General features: G+C 41.7%; 1 protein-coding gene across 2 annotated transcripts; it reads left to right on the top strand.

The window, feature by feature from the left end:
* Positions 1-288: 288 nt before the first annotated feature.
* On the top strand, positions 289-19,669 carry LOC121546793. 2 transcript variants are annotated; one of them, XM_041858042.2, is made up of 5 exons: positions 289-314; positions 16,009-16,353; positions 16,529-16,783; positions 18,175-18,282; positions 18,562-19,669. In XM_041858042.2, the coding sequence occupies exons 1-5, from the start codon at positions 293-295 to the stop codon at positions 18,786-18,788; spliced, it is 957 nt and encodes a 318-aa protein (XP_041713976.1). In that variant the 5' UTR covers positions 289-292; the 3' UTR covers positions 18,789-19,669. The 2 variants fall into 2 exon arrangements, with proteins under 2 accessions (XP_041713976.1, XP_041713969.1); XM_041858035.2 differs by lacking the exon at positions 289-314 and adding an exon at positions 12,697-12,901.
* Positions 19,670-21,153: the final 1,484 nt, after the last annotated feature.

Genomic DNA, 21,153 nt, shown 5'->3' with positions numbered 1-21,153 from the left:
CTTTGAGGCTCTTCCTCTTTCCTCTGAGTCAGAACCAATTAATAGGGTGAGGTAAAATGACACATTTATTTTGGTTTTCACAATTCTACAATTCTACTGAGTGACAAGGACAGCTGGAGTGTCTTTCATACAACCTTTGCATAGGTTTTGTTTATGTTGTAAATTGTCAAGTTATGGAAATTCAGTACTGAATGGAAAATAAAGGATTTTGTTACAGTACAGTATAGCTTAATTTGCTAACTTGAGCCCTGTGTTGTGTAGAGACACGAATGCTCTGTTTGCACTGTTGGTGATGTTAGCAGGAGTGTCTCATGGTAAGAAGTTTCTTTATGTGTTGTTTTCCCTCTTGTTTTACACATGATATACAGTAAGGAGCCTTGTAGATATCATATAGAACGTGAACCACTTGATCAAAGCTATTTGTGGTGTACTATAGGCTACCCAGAATCACTTTTCTCAAATTAATACCTCTCATAATGACTAATGAAAGATACAGAGACAATATTCAAAACACTGAAAAAGACAGAGTTGTCTCGTTATTCATTGTCCTGTGATAATTATAACTGACTGAGGTACTGTTATGTTGCCTAATACCCTGATGTCATTGGTTTGGTTATACTGTTGCTTGCTTGTATTCTTATCCATAAAATGAAACCTCAAAAGTAGGACAGTGACAGTCACTACAGTGTCTTTTTTCCTCTTGATTTTCAGGCATGTAGACCCCCTGTGATGGTCCATCCAGTGTCATGAGGAACGCTTTTCCAACAGTCATGAAGGAGTTCCCACATATGCTGAGCACTTGTTGGCTGCTTTTCCTTCACTCTGCGGTCCAACTCATCCCAAACCATCTCAAATGGGTTGAGGTCGGGGGAATGTGGAGGCCAGGTCATCTGATGCAGAACTCAAATAGCCCTTACATAGCCTGGAGGTGTGTTTTGGGTCGTTGTCCTGTTGAAAAACAAATGATAGTCCCACTAAGCACAAACCAGATGGGATGGCGTATCACTGCAGAATGCTGTGGTACTGATGCTGGTTAAGTGTGCCCTGAATTCTAAATAAATCACAGACAGTGTCACCAGCAAAGCCCCACACCATCACACCTCCTCCTCCATGATTCACTGTTGGAGCCACACATGCGGAGATCATCCGTTCACATACTCTGTGTCTCACAAAGACACAGCATTTGGAACCAAAAATCTCAAATTTGGACTCATCAGATCAAAGGAAAGATTTCCACCGGTCTAATGTCCATTACTCGTGTTTCATGGCCCAAGCAAATCTCTTATTATTATTGGTGTCTTTTAGTAGTGGTTTCTTTGCAGCAATTCGACCATGAAGGCCTGATTCACGCAGTCTACTATGAACAGTTGACGTTGAGATGTGTCTGTTACTTGAACTCTGTGAAGCATTTATTTGGGCTGCAATCTGAGGTGCATTTAACTCTAATGAACTTAGCCTCTGCAGCTGAAGTAACTCTTGGTCTTCCTTTCCTGTGGCGGTCCTCATGAGAGCCAGTTTCATCATAGCGCTTGATGGTTTTTGCGACTGCACTTGAAGAAACTTTAAAAGTTCTTGAAATTTTCCGGATTGACTGACCTTCATGTCTTAAAGTAATGATGGACTGTCATTTCTCTTTGCTTCATAGAGCTGTTCTTGCCATAATATGGACTTGGTCTTTTACCAAATAGGGTTATCTTCTGTATACCATCCCTACCTTGTCACAATACAACTGATTGGCTCAAACGCATTAAGAAAGAAAGACATTCCACAACTTAACTTTTAACAAGGCACACCTGTTAATTGAAATGCATTCCAGGTGACGATATCAAGAAGCTGGTTGAGAGAATGCCAAGAGTGTGCAAAGCTGTCATCAAGGCAAAGGGTGGCTATTTGAAGCATCTCAAACATAAAATATATTTTGATTTGTTTAACAATTTTTTGGTTACTACTTGATTCCATATGTGTTATTTCATAGTTTTGATGTCTTCACTATTATTCTACAATGTAGAAAATAGCAAAACTAAAGAAAAACCTTTGAATGAGTAGGTCTTTCCAAACATTTGCCTGGTACTGTAAATAGCAGTGAAAAGAAAGAAGCCTGTACAGAATACAAATATTCCAAAACATGCATCCTGTTTTCAATAAGGCACTAAAGTAAAACAGCAAAAAAAGTGGCAAAGAAATTAACTTTATATCCTGAATACTGTCATGAGCCCTCTCACTCCACCGGGTTACCACCTTAATGTGTTTCCACTATCTTCCACTCTGCTCATCTCTCTCTCTCTACTCAGCCTAACGAGCTCCACCTGTCCCTGCTCTGCTCGGCTCTAATTACCCTGCCAGCTGCGCTGCATTACCCACTAACCTCTCCCAGTATTTAAAGTCCCGTCTTTCAGCTCTCCTTTGTCAGATCGTCTGCAAAGCTCACACCCGGAACCTGTGTGCTCACGCTTCTGGCTCACCCTTGTTTTGTGACCCCGGACCTGCCTGATTCTTGGATACTCTTCTGCCCCAGGAGAACCAGACCTGCTTTCTGCCATTACGACTCCTGACTACTCTTCGACCCCGGTAACTCTGACCAGCCTTCTGCCTTGCTACAACGTATTTGGATTTCCCTTGAACTGTACTTCTGCCTTGTTTCATCCGCCCCGTTGTGTCTGTGTTTCCTCCCCCCCCAGGACTTCTGGACCACCAACCACCGGCGTCATCGGACGCATCGCTGCCACTGGGGGGGGGGCACAGACCCAGCACATTGGACGGGATAACCCCTGGAGCCTTCACTCACTCCCTACTTCCCTTTTCCCTTAAGTTTTAATAAACTTTCTGGTGTGACGCAATTGTGGTCCTCTTGTCGTCTGTCTGAACCGTGACAGAATACAAAGCGTTATTTTTGGGGTAAATCCAACACAAACCATCACTGAGTACCACTCTTTTTATTTTCAAGCATGGTGGTGGCTGCATCATGTTATGGGTATGTTTGTCAACTGCAAGGACTAGGGAGTTTTTTATGATAAAAATTAACGTAATAGAGCTAAGCACAGGCAAAATCCTAGAGGAAAACCTAGAGGAAATTCATATTTCAGCAGGACAATAACCTAAAACACTAGGCCAAATATATACTGGAGTTGCTTACCAAGACGACATTGAATGTTCCTGAGTTGCCTAGTTATTCTAACATGTATTGACTCAGGGGTGTGAATACAGGGGTGTGAATAATCAATTAGATATTTCTGTATTTCATTTTCAAGAAATTTGCAACAATTTTTAAAAACATGTTTTCACTTTGTCATTATGAGGTATTATTGTGTGTAGATGGGTGAGAGAGAAAAAAAATGTTCATCAGTTTTGAATTCAGGCTGTAACACAACAAACTGTGGAATAAGTCAAAGGGTATGAATACTTTCTGAAGGCACAATTGTATAGTTATCTGGTTTGTTGTATACTTGTTTGTATCTCAGAAGACCAGAACCTTAATAATAATCACCATATTTACTTTACAAACACTAACTATACTAGTTGACTGCACATATCACAGACACAATTTGTGGGGGGTAGTGAACGATTGCACACTTCAGGAAGAAGGAGAGATTATTGGGATGCAACCCCTGAGTGGCCCAGAGTTGATTGACGAGAGCCATGTTGAATCATGTTGTCTTAGTTACAGTTACAGCTTTGTTTTTGCATGTTCATACTTTAGAGTTAGTACATACTGTCTGTTTCCAAGAATTGGATACATCATTTCTGTTTTTCTTTCCTTTGGAAAACTGTTTTACCACATGGTTGTGTTATGTTCCTTGTTCAGTTGTGTAATATGTCATAAAATCTTACAAGTATTTGCTGCATGATAGAAGTAATTATATAGTTATTTAAAATAATGTTGAAATAATTTTTTATTTTGATAATTGCATATTATAGTCTACTTACTTACTAATTTCCAATACCTTAAGTAAATCATTTAAACTTGCAGTCCATCTCCTCATGGACACATCTTGAGATATTGCTAAAAATAAAATATTATCTTATTTGATGTTTGTCTACGAGGGAAATCATCCTGGCATCCACACACATACAGTATGTACATACATTTCTGATAATATCTTAGATAGTACATGATCATCTTTATACAGCACACAGTACCTGTACAGCAAATAACTGAATATTTTATTTTTAGTGATTGTTATTTATTTTTTGAGGTAGTGCAATAATAAGCTAATGTTGTAACATTGTTTCTGAGATACGTGGCAATATCTTTTCACACCATCAGAATATATTTTTCTTCCCCTGAACCTTTCCACATCTCTGGTTTTGGGGGGTTAAAGTTGCTGATGCATTTCCTGTTTCAGTCACATGAGTTCAGGTCGAGAATCCCCTCAGCCAGAGGTGATGGACAGACTGATTGGCTAAAACCAACATACTGTGGCTTTTCTTCCAGACATTACCAGTGAGTATTCCTTTATCATCGTTTTCCGCCAAACCCTGGTTCCCATTTCGCTGGCTGTCCCTCAAGCGTTGTCTCTACAGCTCTAGTGGACTCCGGTGCCACTGGGAACTTCATCGACCAGGCCCTCGCCTCCTCCCAGAAATTAACTTCATACCCCCTTTCCTTTTCCTGTCCAAGTGTAACCCTCTCACCAGGCTCGAATTTGACTCTCACAATATTACCTTATTTAGATATCTGAACAGCATGGGATATTAGGTGAGAAGGACATCGCCAATAAGAATCCCTATTGTAAACTTGCTAGGGTGAATGACAAATAGGGTATTAACTTCAGATAGAATGATTATAGACTTGGTTATTATTATAAGGATATGCTTTCCCATGCATGCAAATGAAAGTGAAACAGTAAATGACTCCACCAATACAACAGACATAAGGTTCAAGATCTATATTAATCACATTTTCAATGTATCACATCAAAAGAAATAAAAATAATAAACCCCAATGATTTTTTCCACAACCCATGTCCAAATTATTTGCAAGCTTGCTTAAACCCTGGGCGCGCGTTGGAGCTCATAAAAAAATGACGACATGCATAAAGTCCCGAAGTCTACCCCACATTTGTAGTTACTCACTACTTGTAGATAATGCCTCAGCAAAGTGTAGCAGTTCGGTGCAGGTGTCCTAACAAGATCCACAGCGAACACAGCTATCAATGCAGCCAGTACTCCGTAGCAGCAACAGACATCCGTTGGAAACCCGAACTTGTTGATCGTCACAAGCAATACTCTCCAAGTCTTCCACGATGCTAGGCTAACCTCTAGGATGTCGAATGTCTCCACAATGTGATGGCAGCTTCAGTCTCCACTAGGTCTTTCTTAACGAAATAATAACACTCTCTTATAGAACTAAAATCAGGATTTCCCTTCAAAACTCTGTAAGTATGGTTTTGTTCTCTCTTTATCGTTTCCTTTGGTCGTTTTTCCTTCACCAACCCCACTAACGTCTCTCCTCTCCCTTCTTTCAACCTTTCCCTCTCTTTTCTTTCCCATCAACCAGTCCACTCTCCCATTGGCCACAACTTAACAAGTTACCTCATTGGTCAAAACTTTAACGAGATACGTGGGAAACTTAAACTTAAAAGTAAACCAACCTATTCACTTGTACATTTTTTAAAACATTGCTTCAAAAGTAATGCATTAACGACATTACAAATCAGGAGCTATTCGATCACCTTTTAAATCTAATACCAATGAATTATAACAAATAAACTCTATACTTGGTTTTAGCAAGGGTATTACACTCTCCCCCCACCAAAATAGGCATGTCCTCATGACTTGTAAACATAAGTGAAATGTAATAACAAGTAAACGTGTCAACTCTTAACTACAACCTAAAGCTGAGACAAAACTTGTTAGATAATTGAAAATTAGATACATTTGTGTTTCCCTTATCCGATCCACTCACAAGTTTCCACTTCTCCCTGAACTACTCGTTCCTCTTCTGGAATTTCTTCAACTGAGTTAGATGCCTCATTATCATCTGCTTCAACTCCAATTGCGACCTCAGCTTCTTGACTGGACTCTTTTACTTCCAGAACTTGGTCTGCTCTTTCAGGTTCCCCTGTCATTTGATTCCAAACTATGTCTAAGTCCAAGCTAAATGGTTCCGACATCTCTTCCACTTCTCGGCTTCTACAGTTTGTATTTGGCACTTCATACCATACTCCGATGTCCTCATCTTCTGAGTCAAAATCCTTCTCATCTTCTGGATTCTCAACCTCTTCAACTTTCTCAGCATTCCGAGGAGTACAGTTTCCAGGCAACTTTTCATTTCCTTTTCTCTTCCTCCTTCTTTGCAGGGTCCTTCTACCAGGAGTTGGTTCTATGTTAACGACAGGATCTATGCGCACTTTCAGCCCCAGTGGTAGCAGGTGATTCCGATGAAGAATCTTAATGGATCCATCTCCAATTTCAGGCTTCAAATGAAACACAGGTAAGTTTGACATCTGACTTTCCACCACATATGGCGTAGAGGCCCAGCGATCTGCCAGCTTATGTTTTCCTTTCAGTCCTAGATTCCGTATGAGGACTCTGTCTCCAGGCATAAGTTGCGTGTAGAGAATCTTCTTATCATATCGCTGTTTGTTTTCTTGGTTTTGCTTTCCAGCAGTGCTCTCAGCAAGTTTGTATGTAGCTTGTACAGTGAGGGAAAAAAGTATTTGATCCCCTGCTGATTTAGTACGTTTGCCCACTGACAAAGACATGATCAGTCTATAATTTTAATGGTAGTTTTATTTGAACAGTGCGAGACAGAATAACAACAAAAAAATCCAGAAAAACGCATGTAAAAAATGTTATACATTTATTTGCATTTTAATGAGGGAAATAAGTATTTGACCCCTCTGCAAAACATGACCCTTGTTGGCAATCACAGAGGTCAGACGTTTCTTGTAGTTGGCCACCAGGTTGGCACACATCTCAGGAGGGATTTTGTTCCACTCCTCTTTGCAGATCTTCTCCAAGTCATTAAGGTTTCGAGGCAATCGAACCTTCAGCTCCCTCCACAGATTTTCTATGGGATTAAGGTCTGGAGACTGGCTAGGCCACTCCAGGACCTTAATGTGCTTCTTCTTGAGCCACTCCTTTGTTGCCTTGGCCGTGTGTTTTGGGTCATTGTCATGCTGGAATACCCATCCACGACCCATTTTCAACGCCCTGGCTGAGGGAAGGAGGTTCTCACCCAAGATTTGACGGTACATGGCCCCGTCCATCGTCCCTTTGATGTGGTGAAGTTGTCCTGTCCCCTTAGCAGAAAAACACCCCCAAAGCATAATGTTTCCACCTCCATGTTTGACGGTGGGGATGGTGTTCTAGTGGTCATAGGCAGCATTCCTCCTCCTCCTCCAAACATGGTGAGTTGAGTTGATGCCAAAGAGCTCGATTTTGGTCTCATCTGACCACAACACTTTCACCCAGTTCTCCTCTGAATCATTCAGATGTTCATTGGCAAACTTCAGACGGCCCTGTATATGTGCTTTCTTGAGCAGGGGGACCTTGCGTGCACTGCAGGATTTCAGTCCTTCACGGCGTAGTGTGTTACCAATTGTTTTCTTGGTGACTATGGTCCCAGCTGCCTTGAGATCGTTGACAAGATCCTCCCGTGTAGTTCTGGGCTGATTCCTCACTGTTCTCATGATCATTGCAACTCCATGAGGTGAGATATTGCATAGAGCCCCAGGCCGAGGGAGATTGACAGTTATTTTGTGTTTCTTTTATTTGCGAATAATCGCACCAACTGTTATCACCTTCTCACCAAGCTGCTTGGCGATGGTCTTGTAGCACATTCCAGCCTTGTTTAGGTCTACAATCTTGTCCCTGACATCCTTGGAGAGCTCTTTGGTCTTGGCCATGGTGGAGAGTTTGGAATCTGATTGATTGCTTCTGTGGACAGGTGTCTTTTATACAGGTAACAAGCTGAGATTAGGAGCACTCCCTTTAAGAGTGTGCTCCTAATCTCAGCTCGTTACCTGTATAAAAGACACCTGGGAGCCAGAAATCTTTTTGATTGAGAGGGGGTCAAATACTTATTTCCCTCATTAAAATGCAAATCAATTTATTACATTCTTGACATGCGTTTTTCTGGATTTCTTTGTTGTTATTCTGTCTCTCACTGTTCAAATAAACCTACCATTAAAATTATAGACTGATAATTTCTTTGTCAGTGGGCAAACGTACAAAATCAGCAGGGGATCAAATACTTTTTTCCCTCACTGTAACTGTTTCTTCATATCAGATACATACTTGAGGTAAGTTCTCTCTGAAGAGCTATCACTCGAGACTCCAAAACAAATATCAACAGGCAATCTAGCTTCACGTCCAAACATCAAAAAATATGGCGAAATACCAGTCGCTTCATTCCGACTACAGTTATACGAGTGCACTAGATGCCCAACATACTAACTCGATTTGTTCTTTCGTGTAGGATCAAGAGTTCCAAGCATGTTCAACAAGGTTCGGGTTGCGGATCTCCTTGAGGATGATATGGTGTTGTCCTTGACTTCTCCACTCCAAGCATATTCAGTAGCTCATGGATGAGTCGACTTTCAAAATCTCTACCTTGATCACTATGCATCCTCTTAGGCAGACCATAATGGATGAAGTACCTCTCCCACAATACCTTGGTGACCGTGGATGCTTTCTGATCCTTCGTAGGAAAAGCTTGAGCGTATCTTGTGTAATGATCCGTAATGACCAGAACATTCGCTGTGTTACTGGAGTCAGGCTCAATGGACAGGAAATCCATACACACAAGGTCCATAGGTCCATCACTTTGCATATGACCAAGCGGAGCAACTATCTTTGGAAGTGTTTTCCTCTGTACACAGCGAGCACAGGACGAAATAATAGCACTCTCTTATAGAACTAAAATCAGGATTTCCCTTCAAAACTCTGTAAGTATGGTTTTGTTCTCTCTTTATCGTTTCCTTTGGTCGTTTTTCCTTCACCAACCCCACTAACGTCGCTCCTCTCCCTTCTTTCAACCTTTCCCTCTCTTTTCTTTCCCAGCAACCAGTCCACTCTCCCATTGGCCACAACTTAACAAGTTACCTCATTGGTCAAAACTTTAACGAGATACGTGGGAAACTTAAACTTAAAAGTAAACCAACCTATTCACTTGTACATTTTTAAAACATTGCTTCAAAAGAAATGCATTAACGACATTACAAATCAGGAGCTATTTGATCACCTTTTAAATCTAATACCAATGAATTATAACAAATAAACTCTATACTTGGTTTTAGCAAGGGTATAAAACAAACCCTGGATACACGGCCATTGGGATCTGGCACATTTACGCACATCACAGAACCACTCACCCTCACCGTGGGACCCATGCAACAGCAAAAACGTCCCTTCCTCATCACCACCGCACCCGTACACAAAGTCATCCTCGGCCTCCTGTGGCTCCAGTTTCATAACCCCACCATCTCCTGATCGAGGATCACGGCCTGGGGACCAGGATGCCGGAGGACCTGCTTTCCCGCACCCTGTGGTTCTACGTTGGTGGAGGGTCCTGTGAGTGCCCTCCAGCCTATCAATCTGTCCTCCCGAATTGTTGGCCCTGTGTGTTGGGACATAGATGTGGACATCCACCATGCTCTGGAGAATGAACCCGCTCCTGCTACCTGCCCTCCAGAGCGCATCTACGTCCCCACGGTGGTGAAAGATCGGCTGTTGACCTGGGCACACACATCCCTCGCCGTTGGACACCCAGATATCATCCGCACCATCCAATCCCTCTCCGATAAATACTGTTAACCCACCTTGGCACAGGATGTCGCCCACTATGTCAACTCATGCACCGTATGTATCCAATCCAAATCTCACAGGCACTCTCCAGCAGGGAAACTACTTCCCCTTCCCGTGACTCAGCGGCCTTGGATACATCTGTCCATAGACTTTGTAACTGATCTCCCCCTTTCTGATGATTTCACCATTATTATGGTTGTTGTTGACAGATTCTCTAGATCCTGCCATTTTATCCCGCTCTCTGGTCTACCTACCGCTCTCCAGGTAGCTGAGGCACTATTCCAGCAGGTCTTCCGGCACTATGGCCTTCCGGAGGACATCGTTTCCGACCGTCGTCCCCAAGTCTGGAAAGCCTTTATGGAGAAGCTGGGGGCTTATCGTCAACCTCACATTCGGGTAGCCTCAGTCCAACAAGCAGGTGGGGAGGACAAACCAGGAGCTGGGGAGGTTCCTAAGGAGTCACTGCCAGGACCGGCATGGGGAGTGGGCCCGGTTCCGTCCCTGTGCGGAATACGCCCAGAACTCACTTTGTCACTCTTCCACCGGGCTTGCTCACTTCCAGTGCGTCCTGGAATATCAGCCAGCCCTGGCTGCGTGGACTACGAGCCAGATCAAGTCCCCTGCAGTGGACGAGTGGTTCCGACGCGCAGAGGTGTGGAATAACACCCACGTGAGTCTCCAGTTAGCTGTCCACTGTCAGAGATCAGGCGGACTTCCAACGCAGTGAGGCTCCCGTGTTCCATCCTGGTTATCGCGTCTGGCTCTCCACCAGGAACCTCCTGCTCCGCCTGCCCTGCCAGAAGCTGAGCCCCTGGTTTGTGGGGCCCTTCAAGGTCCTCCGGAGGGTTAATGAGGTAACTTACCGTTTACAACTCCCCACCAACTACCGGATCACACCCTATTTTCATGTTTCCCTCAGGCCGGTGTTTCCTGGTCCCCTTGCTGATGCCGTCCCCCGCAACACTCCTCCACCTCCCCTTGACATTTATAGGTCCCCTGCCTATGCCGTCAGGTCCCTACTGGACGATGTCATGGGGGTTGTCTTCAGTACCTGGTGGACTGGGAGGGGTACGGACCAAAGGCGCGCTGTTGGGTTCCAGCGGCAGACATCCTGGACCCCAACATTGTCCCCATTTCTCCTCACCATGTCATGCAGGAGGATCCAATGGGTCTGTCTAGGGTCATTAGCTACTAGGGTCACTAGTAGCTGTGGTCCTGGTCCTTGTGGTGGTGGGAGCTTACTTATTCGCAAGAGGAGGACACCTCCACAGTCACCAGGTCAGTAATGTGACAGGCTAACAATCTAACACATCTAACAAAAGTCAAAGTTGACTATCAACACTGATGGTTACAACACTCAGTCAGCTCATGTGACTCTTGCTTCAGTGTTGTAACTCACTTGTTTATTATGTTTCTACTTTGCATTAGTGTAGGCCTAGATACATTTCGATAGGCCTATTTCCAGATCTACAGTTTCGTGCATGTGAAGGAGGTGAATGGATGCTATTTCTAACTCTGCAAATCAACATTAGAGCTTATGAAGACTGTTTACATACTTCAAATGTTAATTGTCAAAGTGATCTGTGCAGTAGCCTACCATTTTTTCCCCAAACATCTCCACACAGATGCTGATGAGAGTCCGGAACTGGAATATGCTGACATCACTATTCGAAAGAAGAGGGAGAAACAGAGGGAAGTTCCAGAGGAGGTGGTGTATGGACAGATTGTAGTGCTGGAGGGGGCCAGACCAAACACTGAGAGAGATAGACCTGAGGGACAGGAGGAGACTGTATGCTGGAATACAGCTTGGCCAATGAGAGAGGTTCTTGAGCTCCATGTTTGAAGGGTTGGTCTTTAGAAGTGGTGCTGAACCCTTGTTGCTCCATTTGTTACTGTAACGAATTGTATTAACTTTCCCATATTACTGTTTATATTTCATGACATTCACTGCTGAGGGTTTTGTACGTTCTTTACCCAAAAAACGAATAAACAAGTGGACTGTCTACTATTTGTCATAGTCTCTCTGTTACTGATGTAATGTTTTTTTTTTTTTTTTTTATTTTTTTTTTACAAACTCTCTCAACATACAACCATACAATGTTTTTGCACAGTTGTAAAAGTTGTCATTCACTACAGAAGTTTGTGATCGAGAGGATGGCCCCCTAGTGTGTCCTCTATGGAAGAATGGTTCCTTTTTTGGTTCCCTTTACTTTTTTTCTGAATCACGTCTTATTTTGCATCTAATAAACAAACCGTTTGAGCTCCCAGAAAGTGCTATGTAAATGCAGTCCATTATGATGTATTGTTATTCTGTCTAGCTGCAACCCAAAATGAATCACTTACAACTAATCAATGCTGTCAAGGAGTCACAATCCACCATTTGGGAAACATTGGAATTTGGTCTGTTGGTCCTCTGTATTTCACTTTTTATTTCTCTCTCTCTCTCTCTCTCTCTCTCTCTCTCTCTCTCTCTCTCTCTCTCTCTCTCTCTCTCTCTCTCTCTCTCTTCTTTTAAGAAAAATGTCACAATCTTAAATGGACTGAAAGTGCCTACTAAATGTGAAGAAGGTGGTGTGTTCATGTCAGTGATGAACAGCTTGTGTGTTAGAGCTGATCACGGCCCTTACAAAACGAACAAGGTCATTTTCTCAGGCGCAAACATTTCTTTACATTCAAAAGTACACTCTTAGAGGTAAAAGCCTTCTGGGTTAAATGTAGAACCCTCTGTGGAAAGGGGACAGTCGAAGAACCCTTTTAGGTAGTTAGAACCTTTTTTCTAAGAGTGTAGCCTCTTATCTGAGATTACACATCAATAGACATGTAACGAACAAGTTAAACTTTGAGGTTCTTCCTCTTTCCTCTGAGTCAAAATCTTTTAATAGGGTGAGGTAAAAATTGTACATCTCTTTTGCTTGTCACAAACTAAGTGAATTCTACTGAGTGACAAGGACAGCTGGAGTGTCTTTCATACCACATTTGCATAGGTTTTGTTTATGTTGTAAATTGTGAGTTTATGGAAATTCAGCACTGAATGGAAAATAGAGGATTTTGTTACAGTACAGTATAGCTTCATTTGCAAACTTGAGCCCTGTGCGAAGAGACATGAAGTCTCTGTTTGGACTGTTGGTGATGTTAGCAGGAGTGTCACATGGTAAGAAGTTTCTTTATGTGTCGATTTCCCTCTTGTTTTACACATGATATAAGGAGCCTTGTTCATATCACACAGAAAGTGAACCACTTGATCAAAGCTATTTGTGGTATACTATAGGCTATTTAGAATCCCTTTTGTCAATTGAATCCCTCTTATAATGACTAATGATAGATACAGAGACAATATTCAAAAGACTGAAAAAGACAGTTGTCTCGTTATTTATTGTCTTGTGATAATTATAACTGACTGAGGTACTGTTATGTTGCCAAGTACCTTGATGTCATTGGTTTGGTTATCAAATCAAATCAAATCAAATTGTATTTGTCACATGCGCCGAATACAACAGGTGTATAACTTACCGTGAAATGCTTACTTACAAGTCCTTAACCAACAGTGCAGTTCAAGAAATAAGGTTAAGAAAATATTTACTAAATAAAAGTTTAAAATAAAATAAAAAGTAACACAGTAAAATAACATTAACGAGGCTATATACAGGTGGTACCCGTACCGAGTCAATGTGTGCTAGGTTAGTCGAGGTAATTTGTACATGTAGGTAGGGGTAAAGTGACTATGCATAGATAATAAACAGTGAGTAGCAGCAGTGTAAAAACAAAGGAGGGGGGAGGGTCAACGTAAATAGTCCGTATGGCCATTTGATTAATTGTTCAGCAGTCTTATGGCTTGGGGGTAGAAGCTGTTGAGGAATCGTTCGGACCTAGACGTGGCGTTCTGGTTGTGTCGTCAGCAAACGTAATGATGGTGTTGGAGTCGTGCTTGGCCACGCAGTCGTGGGTGAACAGGGAGTACAGAAGGGGCCTAAGCACACACCCCTGAGGGGCCCAGGTATTGAGGATCAGCATGGCAGATGTGTTGTTGCCTACCCTTACCACCTGGGGGTGACCCATCAGGAAGTCCAGGATCCAGTTGTAGAGGGAGGTGTTTAGTCCCAGGGTCCTTAGCTTAGTGATGAGCTTTGTAGGCACTATGGTGTTGAACGCTGAGCTGTAGTCAATGAACAGCATTCTCACGTAGGTGTTCCTTTTGTCCAGGTGGGAAAGGGCAGTGTGGAGTGCGATTGAGATTGCGTCATCTGTGGATATGTTGGGGCGGTATGCGAATTGGAGTGGGTCTAGTGTTTCCTAGATGATGGTGTTGATGTGAGCCTTTCAAAGCACTTCATGGCTACTGACGTGAGTGCTACCGGGCTGTAGTCATTTAGGCAGGTTACCTTCGCTTTCTTGGGCACAGGGACTATGGTGGTCTGCTTGAAACATGTAGGTATTACAGACTCGGTCAGGGAGAGTTTGAAAATGTCAGTGAAGACACTTGCCAGTTGGTCCGCACATGCTCTGAGTACACGTCCTGGTAATCCATCTGGCCCAGCGGCCTTGTGAATGTTGACCTGTTTAAAGGTCTTGCTCACATCGGCTATGGAGAGCGTGATCACACAATCATCTGGAACAGCTGGTGCTCTCATGAATGCTTCAGTGTTACTTGCCTCGAAACGAGCATTAAAGGCATTTAGATCGTCTGGTAGGCTCGAGTCACTGTGAAGCTCACGGCTGAGTTTCCCTTTGTAGTCCGTAGTAGTTTGCAAGCACAGCCACATCGACGAGCGTCAGAGCCAGTGTAGTAGGATTCAATCTTAGTCCTGTATTGACGCTTTGCCTTTTTGATGGTTCGTCTGAGGGCATAGCGGGAATTCTTATAATCGTCCGGATTAGTGAAAGCGGTAGCTCTAGCCTTTAGCTTGTTGAGGATGTTGCCTGTAATCCATGGCTTCTGATTGGGATATGTACGTACGGTCACTGTGGGGATGACGTCGTCGATGCACTTATTGATGAAGCCGGTGACTGATGTGGTATACTCCTCAATGCCATTGGATGAATCCCGGAACATATTCCAGTCTGTGCAAGCAAAACAGTCCTTTAGCATAGCATCCGCGTCATCTGACCACTTCCGTATTGAGCGAGTCACTGGTACTTCCTGCTTTAGTTTTTGCTTATAAGCAGGATTCAGGAGGATAGAATTATGGTCAGATTTTCCAAAATTGGAGGGCGAGGGAGAGCTTTGTATGCGTCTCTGTGTGTGGAGTAAAGGTGGTCTAGAGATTTTTTTCCTCTGGTTGCACATGTGACATGCTGGTAGAAATGAGGTAAAACGGATTTAAGATTGCCTGCATTAAAGTCCCAAGGCCACTAGGAGCGCCGCTTCTGGATAAGTATTTTCTTCTTTGCTTATTGCCTTATACAGATCGTTGAGTGCGGTCTTAGTGCCAGCATCGGTTTGTGGTGGTAAATAGACGGCTACGAATAATATAGACAACAACTCTCTTGGTAGATAGTGTGGTGTTCAGCTTATCATGATTTACTCTACCTCAGGCGAGTAATACCTCGAGACTTCTTTAATATTAGACATCGCGCACCAGCTGTTATTGACAAATAGACACACACCCCCACCCTTTGTCTTACCAGACGTAGCTGCTCTGTCCTGCCTATGCACGGAAAACCCAGCCAGCTCTATATTATCCGTGTCATCGTTCAGCTACGACTCGGTGAACCATAAGATATTACAGTTTTTAATATCCCTTTGGTAGGATAGTCTTGATCGTAGATCATCCAGTTTATTTTCCAGTGATTGCACGTTGGCCAATAGAACGGATAGTAGAGGCGGTTTACTCACTCGGCAAAAAATTCTCACAAGGCACCTCGACCTCCGACCGCTGCATTTCCGTCTTTTCTTCACGCGATTGACAGGGATTTGGGCCTAGTCTCGGGGAAGCAGTATATCCTTCGCGTCGGACTCATTAAAGAAAAAATCTTCGTCCAGTTCGAGGTGAGTGATCGCTTTTCTGATGTCCAGCAGCTCTTTTCGGTCATAAGAGACGGTAGCAGCAAAATTATGTACAAAATAGGTTACAAACAATGCAAAAAAACAACAACAAAATAGCACAGTTGGTTAGGAGCCTGTAAAACGGTAGCCATCCCCTCCGGCGCCATTACTCTCTGGTTATACTGTTGCTTGCTTGTATTCTCATCCATAAAATTATACCTCAAAACTAGGACAGTGATAGTCACTACAGTATCTATATTCCTCTTGATTTTCAGGAATGGAGACCCACTGTGATGCAACACTGGATGGAGCTCAGTGTTATGGAGCTCTGGGAGGAACTGTCTCTCTCCAGCTGATGACCATTGACAGTAAAGCCCCTGACATATTATTAAAAACCAACTCCACTGGTTTTACTAGAAATATACTCCAAATTAGAAACAAAACTTATAAAAAAGTAAAAATCGACAAATCCATTGAAACCAGAGCACACTTCTTTTTCAACAACGGAACATTTAGGATAGATAACACAGAAAGAAGTGATTCTGCTGAATATAGACTAGAAACATTTAATTCAGATGGGAAAACATTAGGGACCAGAGGACTACAGCTGTTTATTGAAGGTACAGTAATTAGCTAACCCTTTAAAAATCTCATCTTGACAAATCCTTATTACTAACTATAAGTTGACTACAGAAGCTTCTGTGGCCTTCTACTTCTAGAAGAAGTGTTGTTTTCTAATGTGTTTATGCGAATGTCTGCAAATGTCTACAGATGCCTATTCTTCTTCCTCCACAGCCCCAGTGTCCTCTCCTCAGCTGTCCTCTCAGTGTCTGACCCATGGAGAGATGAGGGTGACCTGCTCCTCTGAGGGGGATGGTCCTCAGTATAGCTGGACTCTGGATGGACACACACAGAGAGACACTGAGGCCTCTCCTGGTGACGAGACAAACACCATCACACTGAAGAAAGGCCTGTCTGGAGATCTCACTTGTACCGTCAAAAACAAAATCAACAGTGTCACTGTGAGCAAAATCATCTCCCCCTGTGAGGGTAAGCTACTGTTTAATTACATTTGTTAAAGAGACATATTATGTAAAATAATATCATTGATTAACGATAATTATGATGATGATTATAATGATGATGAATCTTTATCAATGGACTTTGACCTGTTTAGAAAGCACTATCCATTTTCCAGTATTACATTCAGATATATATACGATTTCTGTTTATTTGATTACTTGCAGGGCTTATGTATGTTAACTGCACTTCCAATGGGACAAAGATATCAGAGTGGGTGATTGCCGCTGGTAATACCCTGTGTATTGACCCTACAGTAGTGGCACACACAACTGTGACAAAGGCCTCCACCAGTAAAACAGAGACAACCAACGGCAAGGGGTTTGAAACCATAGTGACCTCCACTCTAAATCGTCCCACTCTAAATCTTTGTCATACTTCTGACTTATTATAATTCCTTGGAATGCTATTTTTCGTTCTTTTTTTTTTTACTCCAGCCACTTTAATGGGATTTCCTCAACATTCTAAAGGGCCCATTGTGACATCATGACTTCCAAAATTCTATTCTATTCACTCTAAACTATAATAATAATAAGCCATTTAGCAGACGCTTTTATCCAAAGCGACTTACAGTCATGTGTTCATACATTTTTACGTATAGGTGGTCCCGGGGACCGAACCCACTACCCTGGCGTTACAAGCACCATGATCTACCAATTGAGCTACAGAGGACAACAATATAACTTTTGACGTAAATCAGCTACTTTAAACACTTTCCCAACAACTTAGACAATAAACTTAGAAATCTTATGAAATCTAAGTTTGTTTCTGTGCCTTTCAAATTTGAAATCAGAACAGAGTTATCTTCTGCCGATCAAATGATACAGCTGTTTTGGAAACCGCATCAGCTACATTTCCTTTCAGCTTTTACAAGCAACTTACATTTTGACCACTTATCCATCAAGGTAAAATAAAAATCTGAGCATATCACAGCTCAGTCTACTTCTCTGCTATTCAAATCTGAAATTAGAACATAATGATCTTCTACCGATCAAATGATACAGCTGTTATAGTAATCACATAAACTACATGTTCTGTCAACCTTTACAAACAAGAAACATTTTGACCACTTTCCCGACAGGTTTGCCAAAAACTTAGAGGGTATGACATCTTAATCTACTTCTCTGCTTTTCAAATCTAAAATCAGAACACTTTTTCCACTACCACAAATATACATTTAAAGAGCTAAAGGAAGTCCCACAATTTAATGTCTAGTTATCAATATTATCATTAATACTAATGATGGATTTCATGACCTTTTATGTAGTAACAGTGGTGGCAATGAAACAACCTTCATGCTACAATGAAACAACCTTCATGCTTATATGTTGTTCTGTCTCTGTTTCCTCTCTTTTACCCAGACATCATAGGGATCGTAACAGGGTCTCTGACAGGCATAGTCCTTGTCCTAGTGATGGTGTTGGCAGTTTACTGTGTCCAGAAGAAAAATAAACCTCCAAAGACTCCAGGTTAGAGGATATTTAGCTGTAGCTCTTCAATTTTCTCAAGTACTACAATTGTCCATGTCAGTCTTGCCAGTGAAATATTAAGAGGAAATCTGACTCACTCTTGGTCTAGCTCTCCCTCTCTTGCTGTTTCTCTCTCTCTCTCTCTCTCTCTCTCTCTCTCTCTCTCTCTCTCTCTCTCTCTCTCTCTCTCTCTCTCTCTCTCTCTCTCTCTCTCTCTCTCTCTCTCTCTCTCTCTCTCTCTCTCTCTCTCTCTCTCTCTCTCTCTCTCTCTCTACACAGTTAATGTTAACAGTCAGGATGTGGAATACGCTGATGTCAGGACACTGAAGAATCAGATGAGACAGCAGGAAAGAAAAGTGGAGTACGGACATTTGAAAGTGGCGGGGGGTCCCCTGCAGCCAATGGAGGTGGACTATGGACAGATTGAAATATTAGAGGGTCTCCGGAAGGTAGACACACCTGAAGAGGAGGACTGTGTGTACGCCAGGGTACGGAAAGGCCAGTGAGAAAGGTACTGTCTAGATTCAATATGATAGAAGGAGGCTGATTTGGAGGAATGTACAATGCAGTTTCCATCTGCCTATGGGCATATCATCCCTAACTGGTATTGCATATCTTACAAATTTCGTCCCATTATGACTACATTCAGGTTTTCAAAGATGGTCATTACTTTATTTGCAATATGTACACCAAGTCTTAAAGAACAACCAAGTGAAATCATAAATCAAAAATATACTAATCTGTTGCTGTCATGACATAGAGCAATACTCTGCAAACTAAGTGCAAGTGGGAATCTGAACATGGGGAGAACATTGAAAATGATCTTGGGAGGCAATACTCCTACCATTATCAATGGAAAATCACCAGTAGGTACTTTCTAACTCCAGACACAATGGTGAAGATAAGAAAAGAAACAACCAGTGAATACTGGAGAAAATGTGGGGAATTGTTCGCAAACTACCTACATATTTTTGGATTTTGTTCTAGAATAATTAACTTCTGGAATTATGTTTTTGACTTTGCAAACAATGTATTTAAATGCTCCCTGGCAAAGGACCCAAAAAGTAATCCCTGAACGGTTTCGAAATGACTATCTATTGAATATACTATTGTCTGCAGCAAATAAATGTATTACAGCACATTGGTTAAATAAGGACATTCATACTATGGAAGAGTGGAATTGTAGAGTGAAAGAAATGTATTTAATGGAAAATAAAATTGCAAACAGATATATGTGAAAAAAAGATGGGAACCGCTCCATGTAAATAACATTTTGTAGACATAAAACCAATTAGTCTCGAAGCAACCAAACATATGATAAATGTGATGACTTATTTTTCCTTTTATTTTTTCTAATTTTATTTCCTTTCGGTGCTTACAGTGCCTTCAGAAAGTATTCGCACCCCTCGACTTTTTCCACATTTTGTTGTTACAGCCTGAATTTAACATGGATTAAATTGAGATTTTGTGTCACTGGCCAACACACAATACCCAATAATGTCAAAGTGGAATTAAGTTTTAGAAATGTTTACAAATTAATGACAAATTTGCTTATCAAGTCACATAATAAGTTGCACGAACTAAGTCTGTGAGCAATAACAGAGTTTAACATAATTTTTTTATGATTACCTCATCAATGTACCCCAAACATACAATTATCTGCATGGGTCCCTCAGTCGAGCAGTGAATTTCACACACAGATTAAATCACAAAGACCAGGGATGTTTTCCAATGCCTCGCAAAGAAGGGCAGCTATTGGTAGATAGTAAAAAAACAAAACAGACATTGAATATCCTTTTGAGCATGTTGAAGTTATTAATTACACTTTGGATGGTGTATCACTACACCCAGTCACTACAAAGATACAGGTGTCCTTCCTAACTCAGTTAACAGAGAGGAAGGAAACTACTCAGGGATTTTACCATGAGAGCAATGGTGACTTTAAAACAGTTAAGGAGTTTAATGGCTGTGATAGGAGTAAACTGAGGATGGCTCAACAACATTGTAGTTACTCCACAATACTAACCTACATGACAGTGAAAAGAAAGAAGCCTGTACAGAACACAACTATTCCAAAACATGCATCCTGTTTGCAATAAGGCACTATAGTAAAACAGCAAAACAAGTGGCAAAGAAATTAACTTTATATCCTGAATACAAAGTGTTATGTTTGGGGCAAATCCAACACAACACATCACTGAGTACAGCTCTTAATATTTTCAAGCATGGTGGTGGCTGCATCATGTCATGGGTACGTTTGTCAACGACAAGGATTAGGACGTTTTTTTTTTAGGATAAAAATTAACGGAATAGAGCTAAGCACAGGCAAATTCGTAGAGAAAAACCTGGTTCTGTCTGCTTTCCAACATAAACTGGGAGACAAATTCACCTTTCAGCAGGACAATAACCTAAAACACAAGGCCAAATATACACTGCAGTTGCTTTATAAGAATGTTCCTGAGTGGCCTAGTTACTGTTTTAACTTAAATTGGATTGAAAATCTACGGCAACACTTGAAAAGGCTGTCTAGCAATGATCAACAACCACCTTGACAGAGCTTGAAGAATTTTTAAATTTTAAAATAATAATGTGCAAATATTATCCAATCCAGGTGTGCAAAGCTCTTAGAGACTTAATCAGAAAGACTCACAGCTGTAATCACTGCCAAAGGTGATTCTAACATGTATTGACAGGGGTGTGACTACAGGAGTGTGAATAATAAATTAAATATTTCTGTATTGCATTTTCAAAAATGTGCAACAATTTCTAAAAACATATATTGGGATAGATGAGTGAGAGAGAAAAAAACATGATTTAATGTATTTTGAATTCAGGCTGTAACACAACAAAGTGTGGAATAAGTCAAGGGGT

The sequence above is a fragment of the Coregonus clupeaformis genome, unplaced genomic scaffold (genome assembly GCF_020615455.1).
Source record: "Coregonus clupeaformis isolate EN_2021a unplaced genomic scaffold, ASM2061545v1 scaf1223, whole genome shotgun sequence".
NCBI classification, from domain to species: domain Eukaryota; kingdom Metazoa; phylum Chordata; class Actinopteri; order Salmoniformes; family Salmonidae; genus Coregonus; species Coregonus clupeaformis.
The sequence above is the reverse complement of the archived record's forward strand: the minus strand, read 5'-3'. Positions and strand labels throughout refer to the sequence as shown.

What these genes read in the sequence shown, in the direction of transcription:
- LOC121546793 (XM_041858035.2), top strand. Translation starts at nt 12,853, where the DNA reads ATGAAGTCTCTGTTTGGACTGTTGGTGATGTTAGCAGGAGTGTCACAT. An exon ending in GTTAGCAGGAGTGTCACATG is followed by an intron (nt 12,902 to 16,008) that starts GTAAGAAGTTTC and finishes CTTGATTTTCAG; the next exon opens with GAATGGAGACCCACTGTGAT. An exon ending in AATCATCTCCCCCTGTGAGG is followed by an intron (nt 16,784 to 18,174) that starts GTAAGCTACTGT and finishes TCTTTTACCCAG; the next exon opens with ACATCATAGGGATCGTAACA.